This window comes from Myotis nattereri (genome assembly GCF_964212035.1).
Source record: "Myotis nattereri genome assembly, chromosome: 3".
NCBI classification, from domain to species: domain Eukaryota; kingdom Metazoa; phylum Chordata; class Mammalia; order Chiroptera; family Vespertilionidae; genus Myotis; species Myotis nattereri.
In genome coordinates this window covers 60,610,201-60,622,535 of record NC_138077.1, presented here as the reverse complement: position 1 = coordinate 60,622,535, position 12,335 = coordinate 60,610,201, and the positions used below count along the sequence as shown (strand labels likewise).

At 41.5% G+C, this 12,335-nt stretch overlaps 1 protein-coding gene across 1 annotated transcript in view; it reads right to left on the bottom strand.

Moving 5' to 3' along the window:
- TMEM39A (transmembrane protein 39A) overlaps positions 1-11,224 on the bottom strand; it is a 32,963-nt gene extending 21,739 nt beyond the window's left edge. Inside the window, exons 1-3 of the mRNA XM_081086901.1 lie at positions 10,917-11,224; positions 9,569-9,755; positions 2,694-2,916 (exon numbers count right to left, since the gene is read on the bottom strand). Coding sequence (XP_080943027.1) covers positions 2,694-2,916; positions 9,569-9,681 — 336 coding nt within the window. The 5' untranslated portion in view covers positions 9,682-9,755; positions 10,917-11,224. The remainder of the gene's footprint in view (positions 1-2,693; positions 2,917-9,568; positions 9,756-10,916) is intronic.
- Between the last annotated feature and the right edge of the window lie 1,111 nt (positions 11,225-12,335).

The window sequence follows — 12,335 nt, the reverse complement described above, 5'->3', positions numbered from 1 at the left end:
CATTCTATGCTTGCACACCTTCAGTGATGGGTAGTAACTAGGTCTCTGACAGCCCATTTATCTTTGAACAGTTCACTGATTCAGGACCCTTTCAGTTTAATGGGATAAAATCTTATTTGCTATTATACATATGTTACTCAGCTCCACAACTAAATTTTGAACTTTGTGGGAGAAGGATCACATGTGGCTGATAAGGGAACTAGACCACACAGTAACCTCGTTTAAGTGTGCCTTCCTCTCTACAGCAGAGACTGGAAAGCTAAAAACATTTTCAGACTTTCTTTGCAGCTGAATTTCTAGATCTGATTTCATTTCTGCAAACAAGTATTACATAAAACTTAAATTCAGAACTGAGTAAAGTGGGGAGATGGACAAGAAAAGGTCACCCTTTACGTCAGAGCAAAGAAAACATAATTCTGGAATCAGCAGCATAGTAACAGCTTCCTGATTGACAAGAACACTAGTTCCCTTTGTTTTAAGGCAACATTTGTAAGAGACTTTTAAAAGTGGCTGGGAGAAAAGCTCTTTTATTAGCCTGAAAATTCAACAAGTGAGAAGTTTCCATATAATGTCAAAGTAGAAATTGTATAATGTACTTATAGAGTAAACATAGAATAAATACAGGAAGTTAAACATAGCAGATAGGTTTGGATTTGAGTACTCACTGTGTCAGTATGTGATTCTGAGCCAGTTTCAAAATTTCTAGGTCTCCTATAACTCATTCATAAAATGAGAGTCATACAGTAATACCTACCTATTTATTCAAAGAGTAAATGAGATAATACTTGCAAAGAACATAGTAAATATTTTAATAAGCGTATGCTAATATCACTGTTTGGATAGTGAGGTGTTTATAGAGCTATATAACAAGAAGAAACCTTAAAGATCATCTAATCCAAACTCTTCATTTTATAACACCATGGTCAAAGAAAGATAGATGAAATATAGTTTCTACATTCAATAAACTCAAATTCAGGTGGGAAAAGACTATTAAAAATAAAATATACAGCTCGCCCTGTGTGGCTCAGTAGTTGAACGTCAACCTATGAATCAGGAGGTCAAGGTTTGATTCCCAGTCAGGGCACATGCCCAAGTTGCAGGCTGGATCCCTAGCAGGGAGCGTACAGGAAGCAGCCAATCTAATTCTCTCTCATCACTGATATTTCTATCTGTCTCTTCCTTTCCTTTCTTATCTCTGAAATCAATTTTTACAAAAACTCAAAAAAAAAAAATAAATGAAGCATTCAATTTGGCATTAAGTCATTACAATTCTTAAGTATAAGAAGCTGAAATTCTCGCCCCAGCCTATTTGGCTCAGTGGACAGAGCGTCAGCTTGCGGACTGAAGGGTCCTGGGTTCAATTCCGGTCAAGGGCACATGCCTGGGTTGTGGGCTTGATCCTCAGTAGGGGGTATGCAGGAGGCAGCCAATTAATAATTCTCTCTCATCATTGATATTTTCTATCTCTCTCCCTCTCCCTTCCTTTCTGAAATCAATAAAAATATATTTTTTAAAAAACTGAAATTTTCTTCTCCTAAGTAAGCAGATAGTCACTATGGAAAGAAAATTCTTAATGGTTAATTCCAAGAACAACCAATTGATGCAAACATTTAAAAGAAAAATGTTTATTCCCTTCCCATGCCATCTAGAAGATTTTCGTTTGCATTTCCTTCCTTTCTATGTTCACCGGGCCAGGGAGGTTTTTGATTCATTTATAAGTCACAGACGCATGCATAAACTACACAGGACAATAGCTTTCTTTCTCCTAGAGAGTATCTCTATTGCCCATTCAAATCTGCCAGTACCAACCACTTACTTGACTAGCCTTACCATTATTTTATATATCCTTTTATGGAGAACATTCTCTGCATCAAGATTATCACACCCCTCCTAAATAACTGGAGAGAAGACAGAAGAAACCTACAAGATACTGTCATGTACGTTAGCAGAAACAGTTCTTCTCTGTTTTATTTTTGTAACAGAACCCAATTTTATTCAGGGTAACAATGAATTTAGTAAAAGGACTATATTTTCCAGCCTCCCTTGCAGGACACATGTGAAAATGATATAACGAACCCTGGCCCATAAGAAACTCTCCTTTATAGTTCCCTTTCCTCTTTTCCCTTTCTGGCTGACAGGGATGGACCACAGCCACCCTGAAAGCCACTCATTGGAAGATGTTTGTCAGCATCAGCCTGGGTCCCCTGAGTGACCATATGGGAAGTGTGCTATTCCTGCCAACTAGGCCAAATACCTCAGACTGTTATGTGTTTGGAGAATTATACAAATTTTGGGCTTATTTGTTATAGAAGCTTCCATTATCCTAGTACAGTCATTAAAAGGGTAGAGCTGCTAGAATTTAAACATATTGGCACTTTAAATTTCCAACAAATATATAACATGGTATAGAGAAAGCTAAATATAAAAACCTTCTCATGGTATTATTATAATAAATTATTTTAATGTTTTCTGCATTTTCATTTGTATTTTTACTTCCTCCAGTCATAGACCAAAGCCAGATATTTTATATTTCAAACAATCTTATGAAATTATATTTCTGAAAGTAATCTTGGTTTAACAGGAAAACATTTTACTAGAAAAAAAATTATTAAGAAAAATAATGTCTACACAGATTTTCCAACTAGTTTGTTGGCTAAGTAACATGAAGAACGTAAAGGCCGATTAAGACTTACCAATGAAGTACAAGAAGCAGGATGATTGTAAGGATACCACCACACTGTTTTATAGATGTTGATGTACTGAATGAACAGGGCAACCAGCAGGTAGATGAAAAAGAGAAATTCAAAGAGCAGGCTCCCATCCACAGGCAAATCAGGAATTTGGCAATGACGAACTGGACCTGGGGTGATTAAGGCTGTGATAGGTGGGACCGGAAGGCCAATAGCACTACCATTCCTGGAAGAGAAAACTAGGGTTAGCTCAAACAGTGATTACCCTTCAGTGTCATACAGCATAAAGGCCTCCCGCTTCCTTCTCCACCTACCCTTTAACCTTTAGCCTTCCCCCAAACTCTACCCTAGGATCCTTGGCTTCTCCCTTCATACACACCCTCCCAGTGATCTAATATGTGGCCATGGTTTCCATTATCCTCTAGATCAGTGGTTCTCAACCTTCCTAATGCCGCGACCCTTTAATACAGTTCCTCATGTTGTGGTGACCCCCAATTTCGTTGTTCCAAATTGAACATAATTAAAGCATAGTGATTAATCACAAAAACAATATGTAATTATATATGTGTTTTCCGATGGTCTTAGGCGATCCCTGTGAAAGGGTCGTTTGACCCCCAAAGGGGTCGCGACGCACAGGTTGAGAACCGTTGCTTTAGATGCTGAAAACAAAAATTTTTCTCCATAGAGCTCACTGCTGAGTTTTAGACCCATGTAATCAAGCTGTCTACTGGACATCTCTGTATTCCTCCTCCTGTGGTCCTGGCTCTAGTTCATGTCCCATCCAGTTAGCTGCCTGAATCAGAAACCTGGCAGTCATATTAGAACTTTCCTTCTGCCTCATCCAATCACTCCCTAAATCTTACATATTCCACTTTATAAAACTTTCTCCAGCCCTGGCTGGTTTGGCTCAGTGGATAGAGTGTTGGCCTGCGGACTGAAGGGTCCCAGGTTCGATTCTGGTCAAGAGCACATGCCTGGGTTATGGGCTTGATCCCCAGTAGGGGATGTGCAGGAGGCAGCCAATCAATGATTCTCTCTCATTATTGATGTTTCTATCTCTCTTTCCCTCTCCCTTCCTCTCTGAAATCAATAAAGATATATGAAAAAAAAATTTCTCCAAACTTACCCTCCTCTCTAAACCCCCTCTGTCTTAGTTCAAGCAGTTACTATTTTTTCATCTAAACTACTGCAGTAATCCCCATAAATTCAATTCCACTTTCACCAAATTCTCCAACCTTCCTTCAGAGATCTTTCTAAAGTGAAAGTCTGATCTTTCTAAAATGTTACTCTCTTGAATGAATGCCTCTCCACTCCCAATAGAATAATATTAAAATTTTTAGTATGTCCTATGAGGCCCTCTGCTTAACAGACTAGCTTCATCTCCAAAAACATCCTCCTTAACCTCTCACATACACATTTACTGACAAAATCATTCACGACTTTTTAAATGATCAAGAATATCCTCTATGAAGCTTACTCTGATTGACTCAATCAAAACTAATTCATCTCTCCTTTGTGCCACTATTACTCCTAAACTAGGCCTTTATGCTGGGAAAAATGTAAGGCAGCAGGAAAAGACCATATGTGAGATGGACTGACTCCATAAAAGAAGCCATAGGCATAGAACATTGTTGAGTACAGGACACTGTGGACATCACTAATTCATAGGCTCACCAGGAGTTGGAGCTGACTCACTGGCACATAAGACATATCTTTAATATTGTACTTTTCATGCTACTATATAATTTTTGTATATATCTGTCTTGTCTATCAGACCATAATCTTAAGGACTATAATTTTCCTACTTTACTACAAATATATACCTTTAGGTTGAGAAGACAGCAGACCAATATTGTCATAAGAAAAATAGGGGTCTCTGAAAACACTAGTTAAGATATACAGGTTTTAATCCCTATCTCCCTGTTATCCCTTCTACCAAGCTGTTTTATATGTGAGAAAGAGCTGGGCTATCAAGAATGATAACATTTCCCATTATATGTACACATGGGAGTAGTTACAGAGATCTAAGAGTCTACTATTGTTTAAAGCACATGAAAGAGAGGGTTGGTTTGTATTTTCAAAGAAGATTCTAGAGAATGAACAATATTAGCATTACCATTCTACTCTAAAAGTTCCAAATATAGAATTCTAGCATTAGTATATGACATTCACAGTACTTTATGTGACTCCTGGGAATATAAACTCTGGTCACTCTGAACAGTTAAGAATAACATGGCAGAAATGCAGAGGAGCCAGAAGGTAAGAACAGGGAGAGAGGGATCAGGAAAAATTATAAAAATTTCTTCCTCTCATTGCCAGTGTATATTCTAATAGAACAAGCTTATCAAGGAGTAGGTTGTGATCTACCAGAAGGCTTCATAACCTTACCTGTTCAGTCATAAGCCAATCATCAACACCACAGCCCTGTGATCTGTTCTGAGAGATGGGCCACAGCACTTCCCAACTCCAAGAGATCTTATTCACACAGAACACAACATGAAAAGGGCCTTCTGGAGTTGTACAAGTTGGTCAATTTGAATGGAGGGGATTAATGCCAACAGCCAATCTATTCTCTCACTCCAATTAATCATAAGGTATGGAAATAAAGAATTCTGAGAAGTTACAAGGTTAGAGGCCTCTACTCTAGAACAAAATAAAAATTCGAATTCTCTTCAGTCAAAACTCAGTGAAAGGGGAAAGCATGATGAATGAACTACTTGTTATAATTTAAAGGTTTAAAAGGTTCTTATAGAATTTTTTCTAAGTAAAGACGAATCTGCTTCTGTGGTTAACAATGTCAATAAAATACTGGGCCCCAAGAAAGATATTCCAAATGAAGTTCAAAAGATCTACACCTGTGATATCCTATAACATATTTACCAATGTTATCGCCAATAAGGGTTTAATCTCCAAAATTTACAGGGAACTCCAAACTTAACAAAGGGAAGATAAACATTCCAATCAAAAAATGGGCAAAGGACCTAAATAGACTTTTCAAAAGAGGACACACAGAAGGCCAAGAGACATACAAAAACATGCTCAAAGTCACTAATCATCCGAAAGGTACAATGAGGTACCATCTCACACCTGTCAGAATGGCTATCATCAACAAACGACAAATGCTGGCGAGGATGTGGAGAAAAAGGAACCCTCGTGCACTGCTGGTGGGAATGCAGACTGGTGCAGCCACTGTGGGAAACAGTACGGAGTTTCCTCAAAAAATTAAAAATGGAACTTCCATTTGACCCAGTGACCCCACTTCTAGGAATATATCCCAAGAAATCAGAAACACCAATCAGAAAGGATATATGCACCCCTATGTTCATAGCAACACAATTTACAATAGCTAAGATTTAGAAACAGCCTAAGTGCCCATCAGTAGATGAGTGGATTGGATTAGAAAACTGTGGTACATCTACACAATGGAATACTATGCTGCTGTAAGAAAGAAGGAACTCTTACCATCTACAACAGCATGGATCGACCTGGAGAGCATTATGCTAAGTGAAATAAGCCAGTCGGAGAAAGATAAATATCACATGATCTCACTCATTTGTGGACTATAATGAACAACATAAACTGATGAACAAAAATAGATCCAAAAAAAGAATTAAAAAAAAATAGATCCAGAGTCATAGAAGCATCGAACAGACCGCCCAACCTAAGAGGGAATGGGAGGGAGGGAGGCTGTAAGAGATCAATCAAAGGACTTGGATGCATATAAGCATAACCAATAGATACAGATGGTGTCGTACAGGACACACACAACTCTCGGTTAATACTTGCGACAATATGTGTTAAGTGCTATCTACGAGGAAGGTTCATTATAGACTCAGCACCCCAAGTTTTTTACTGAGGGCTGGCCATGGAGGCACTCTCTGCCTAGCAGTACAACTATTTCCAAAATCCCAAGAGGAAAGCAGGTGCTCAGCATAGCCAATCTTAGAAATGCCTGCTTGCAAGGCTGGCATCTGGAACTTGACTGGAAAACAGTTCCCTTACTGACATAAAAGTTTCACTAAATAATAAGAGTGGCTCACTGTGCCTAAAGCATTTGTGCAAACAATGTGGTTTATGTTGAATACCTGCTTTGTCCTTGCATATAAAGGTTGTGTGCGGACAAGTTAACATACCAGGTCTGAGACTGGCTTTTATGGAGCCAGCAAGCAAAACAATTTAGCTAAGCAAATGGATAAAGCAAGGAAGCTTCAAAGGAATAAAGAAGAATAGGAAGGGATAAAGCAGTGATCATTTGAACATGCTCAGGTGATATTAGTAACAAAGTACCTGCAAGGACAAAACAAAGAAAAACTCACTCAGTCCTTCTCAAATAAGATTCACCCTCAACTACAAGCTCTAGGAAACTCACAGTCTGTCCTACTCCTTTAGGAGGCAATCATCTACACAAGACATCCTAAAAACAAATCCCTGCTCCCCACAGGTGGAAAATAGGACAGGGACTTATAGGCTTCAATCTTCACTGTCACCAAACTAGCTCTATGACATTCTCAAGTTTAACTTCATCGACCGGGCACAATGCTCTCTTCTCCAGCTGACCTGTCTTGCAGAATTAAAGATATCACCTGAAATTGTATCATACTTAAGCAATTACCTATTTCTCTCTTCAGTACTCTACAGACACTCCAGAAGAGAGTTCTCCCCGTCTGGACCCTTTCTTTGTATACATCCTGCCTGAAACTATATTCTAGTCTACCGCTGGTTTTTATCCCTATTTTTTATAACTCTATCCCGGGTCTTCTCGGCTGCTTCTTTCCCATCAAGAAACAAATACAGGCCCTAGGTGCTTTGGCTCAGTGGATAGAGTGTTGGCCTGAGGACTGAAGGGTCCCAGGTTCAATTCTGGTCAAGGGCACGTGCCTGGGTTGTGGGCTCAATCTCCAGTAGGGGACATGCAGGAGGCAGCTGATCAATGATTCTCTCTCATCATCTGTTTCTATCTCTCTCTCCCTCTCCCCCTTTGAAATCAATAAAAATATTTTTTTTAAAAAAAGAAACAAATATAGAATATCTTCTCCCAAAATATCCTCTTTACCTCTAGGTAAAAATGTCACAAAATAGTCACTCAGTAACAGTGACTTTGCAAACCGTGAACAACTATGATCTTTCACTTTATCCTAATCTGTTGAAAAATGTTTTCCTCCTCACCACCCCAGTTAATTGCTAAAGAAATATATATTAAAGGAGGAGAGCAGATGAAGAATGGTAGGTCAAGGCAACCACGATGGGAACTTTGAAGGCCAGGATAAAGGGCTACAAGGAAGGCAGAGAAAAGCAAACATGATCATAGCTAAAACCACCTAAGAGCAGAGGTAATTTCCAAATGTTCCTAGTTCTTCCCAGTACTCTACTTGCATACTTTAAGTACAAGCATAATCATCTAGGAATGTGGTTTTCAGCTTTTTAATAGCAGAACACTTCTTTTTTTCTCCCCAAATGATATTTTACATGGTACCCCAATACTTAAAACTCATAGGAGGAGTTAGTCTGATTAAGAGAGAGCTCAGAAACCTGAAGCCTAGATTGCTAGGCCTGCCACCCTGAGACACTGAGGAGGAATTCCACGGGACAATTTGAGAACATAATTATCTAGGGGAATCCTCAAAGCCCAAGTAGAAGAACAAAGAACTGCTGGAGTTACTATAGAGGCAGAGCTGCACTGGCCAGGGTAGCTCAGTTGTTTAGAGCACTGACCCGACAAACCAAACTTGTGAGTTTGATCCCCAGTCAGAGCATATACAAGAATCAATCAATGGGGGAATAAATAAGTGGAACAACAAATTGATGTTTCTCTCTCCCTTCCCTTCCTCTCCCTCTCTAAAAAAATCAATTAAAGCCCAGCTGATGTGGCTCAGTGGTTGAACATAGACATATGAACCAGGAGGTCAGGGTTCAATTCCCAGTCAGGGCATATGCCCAGGTTTCCTGCTTGATCCCCAGTGGGAGGGGATGTGTGTGCAAGAGGCAGCCAATCAATGATTCTCTCTCACATCAATGTTTCTCTCTCTCTCTCTCCACTCCCTCCTCTCTTCTCTCCCTTCCAATTTCTCTCTAAAAATCAATGGAAAAAATATACTCAAATGAGAATAAAACAAAACAAAAAATTCATGTTATTTATTCTCATACAACATGACACAAATCTTAAGATGTTTAAGTTACAGCTGAGAGTTTATTAATTTCAAACAATTTTTTGAAGAATATAATTTGTAGGACCCTTGGTGGAATATGACTTACAATTTTAGAATCTCATATAAACTGTTAGCTTTAACTTGCCCTCCAAAAAATAAAAGCCTTGTACTTTAATTCATTCCTTCCTTCTTTTATTATTATTATTATTTTTTTGTTAATCCTCACCTGAGGATATTTTTTCCACTGACTTTTAGAGAGAGTGGGTGGGAGGGGGAGATACAGAGAAACATCAATGTGAGAGAGACACACTGATGGGTTGCCTCCCGCATACAACCCGACCAGGGCTGTGGATCGAGCCTGCAACCCCGGTACATGACCTTGACTGGAATCGAATCTAGGACCCTTCAGTCCATGAGCCAACACTCTAACCACTGCACAAAACTGGCTAGGGCTCCTCCCGTCCTTTAATAGCTAAAAAGGTGATGACTAGAATTTGAATTATGAACCATAACTAAGGATTGGACTGCTTTCACTCTGTGGGCCCCATATCACAACTCTCCGCCTCCCAAGTATTCTGAAATACTGAGCTTTCAGTTTTCAAGGCAGGATTTCTATTTCAAGGTTAGGAAATAATCTTCATAAACAAATACCTGAATAGCATGATGACTTCTATGTAAGTATTACTGATCAGAGAATATTACAAATTACAAATAATCTTATTTCTTCTTTACCTGTTTCTCAGGCCTGTTCCATTGCCGCAGCCCCCACCAACCAAAGTCTGTAAGGAAGGTAACGCTGAACGGCTTAGCTGCTGCCGACTAGGGCCCCTCCTTCCACCGGGCATGTCCGGAAACCAGTCTGCTTCCAGTGCCACCTGTAGCTGCAACCCAGGTCAATGGTTGTCAACCTGTTTCAACTCTGAACAATAACAAAACAAAACAAACAAAAAACACACCCATTTAAATGTCAGTTTACTATTTTTTAAACTAAGCAATGTAAGAAAACCACCAGAAAAACTGTGTGAATGGGGCTTGTAAAACCAGATTTTCAAACCAATGCTCTCAGTATCTATTACCTCCTTTATTCTAATGAAATGACTGCTCGAACTCTAACAGATCAAAAGCATCAGTGCTGATCCAAGGTGTGTTCAGCACTAGGGAAGTCACACTTCGTATCTTTTGTCAGTTACGTACAGCACATGAAAGATACCACAATCAGGTACAAATTTACAAGAAACACCTAATACAAACACTTCCAATTCAAATGTAATTATTTCACAGTAAGGCCCTTGAAATACCGGAGAATCAGCACTGTCCAAAATGTTACCTTTAGTTACCAAGCCATCTGGTTCTGGCTCAGATGTGTTACATATTATCTGACTTTCCGCTTCCTTATCAGAAGGGGGGGGGGGGTGTTCCCTGTCCCACAGAGGTTGTTGTCGGGACTGACAGTGATGGATGTGAGGACACCGGTCCACCCTTTTAACTCTGTAAAACTGTTCAAATGGTATCTCAATGCTAGAGTGAAACCACTGGCAGGCGCTCAAGTGGATGCCCACTCCAGAAAAACGTATGGAGGATTTCTTAGAAATTACTGGACCTGCACGAGGAAAAGGTAAGTCACAGATGAAGATCCTGGCTGAAAAAAAGAAATTGTCCTCGTCGATCTGGCAAAACCACGGCTCCTCCAATATGGATACGAACATCTGTCTACTAAACAATACAATTTAAAAACTAAAGAATGACACCGTAAACACACACACACACACACACACACACACACACAAAACCCCACAGCCTCTGGCTTTCAAAACACTGCGGCAGACTGCACTATCCCCACAGCTTTATCCAAACCGCTGGATGTAGGCAGCGACTGCCGGTCCTTGCTCACAGGGAAAGAAAGGTGTGGAGCAAAAAAACCCGGAACGGAAGAGGCGAGAGGATGCAGGAGGGATGGCGAGAGGCTACCAACTCCAACAGACCGGCCCCCAAAGAGGGGACGAGCGGTCCCGCCCCGCCACCCGGAGAGCCGAAGCAGGCCTCGGACAGACGGACAGCACGGCGGTGCCGTTAGACTCACGCATGGAGGAGGCCCGGCCGGTGGGGCGGGATCCCTGGGAGCAGGCAGCAGCTTGACGCGAGAGACCCCAAGCAAGAGAACTCCCTCCCCGCGTCGAGGCGCTCCAAACCGAGTGCTTGTCCGCAGGCCGTCCAGCCCACAGAGGAGAAGAAAAGATGTCCACGCTTCGAGCTGCCAGACCCAGACTTAGACCCAGACCCTGCGCCAGCGGCAGAGCCAGAGCCAGAGCTAAAGCTACAAACAGAGCCCAGTGCCGTCAGCACTCTCCCTCAGCCTCCATTACCGCGGGGCTGAGCAGACGTGGCAGCGCACGGCGATGACGTCAGCCCCGCGACGGCCGCGCGCCCCTGCGGCGAGCTGACTCCCGGAACTACTCCCGCTGCCCCCAGCGAGCCCCCCGCCCCGCCTGCCTGCACCTGCGCAGTGGGACGCGCCTGCTCCGCGGAACTCCTGGTCCCGCCTTCCCAGCCAGCGCTGGTGGGTGTCCGTCCATCCTCGTTGGGCCTCAGGGACCCAGTTCCTAAGCAGCGGTTCTCAACCTGTGGGTCGCGACCCCTTTGGCGGTGGAAGGACCCTTTCACAGGGGTCGCCTAAGACCATCCTGCATATCAGATATTTACATTACAATTCATAACAGTAGCAACATTACAGTTATGAAGTAGCAACAAAAATAGTTTTATGGTTGGGTCACATGAGGAACTGTATTTAAAGGGCCAGAAGGTTGAGAACCACTGCAGGGTCATTCTGGGAATCTCCTGGACTCCAAGTCACAGGTCTGCACGTTGTCGCTCCGTTTTTACAGATGAGGGAAGTTGGGAGACGTCACTAAGGTCACGTCACTGCTGAGTAAGGGAGCCCAAGTCGCACAGTCTTGCTTTAGCTTCCAGTCATGCTCTTATTGTAGAGGACTAGAGCTCACAGTCCAGTGGAAGAGACAGCTTGTAGCAATAAATGTTACAATGCTAAAGAAAGTTACAATTTGTTAAAATAAATGCGACATTAATATTCTGCCCAAGGTCTGGACAGACAGCGTAATAAATTCCGTGGGAGGGGGGAGGTGTCTCCCCAGGAAAGCTTCACAGAGAGCTTGGGGTTTAACACCAAGACTCCAAAGAATGCTCCTTGTTTGTATGTTCCTAAATAAATAAATAATAAAACCAAGACTCCAAGAATGACTTTCTCCTACCAAGCGCCTGTAGAGGAATTTTCAGATAAGGTAAGGAGGTGGACAGCAGCATCATGAAATCAGAAACTGCCAATAGTTTGGTATTAGAAGAAGAGTAAAAGTGTCAAAAGGGGCACTTGTGTGAGATCTCTCGCGCTAGAGATTTTAAGAGCCTTAAGAGAAAACTCTTTGTATTGGGTAATGACTAGTTAACCATTATCGAGAGAGTTCTTTTTGGCCCCAGATACTAGACT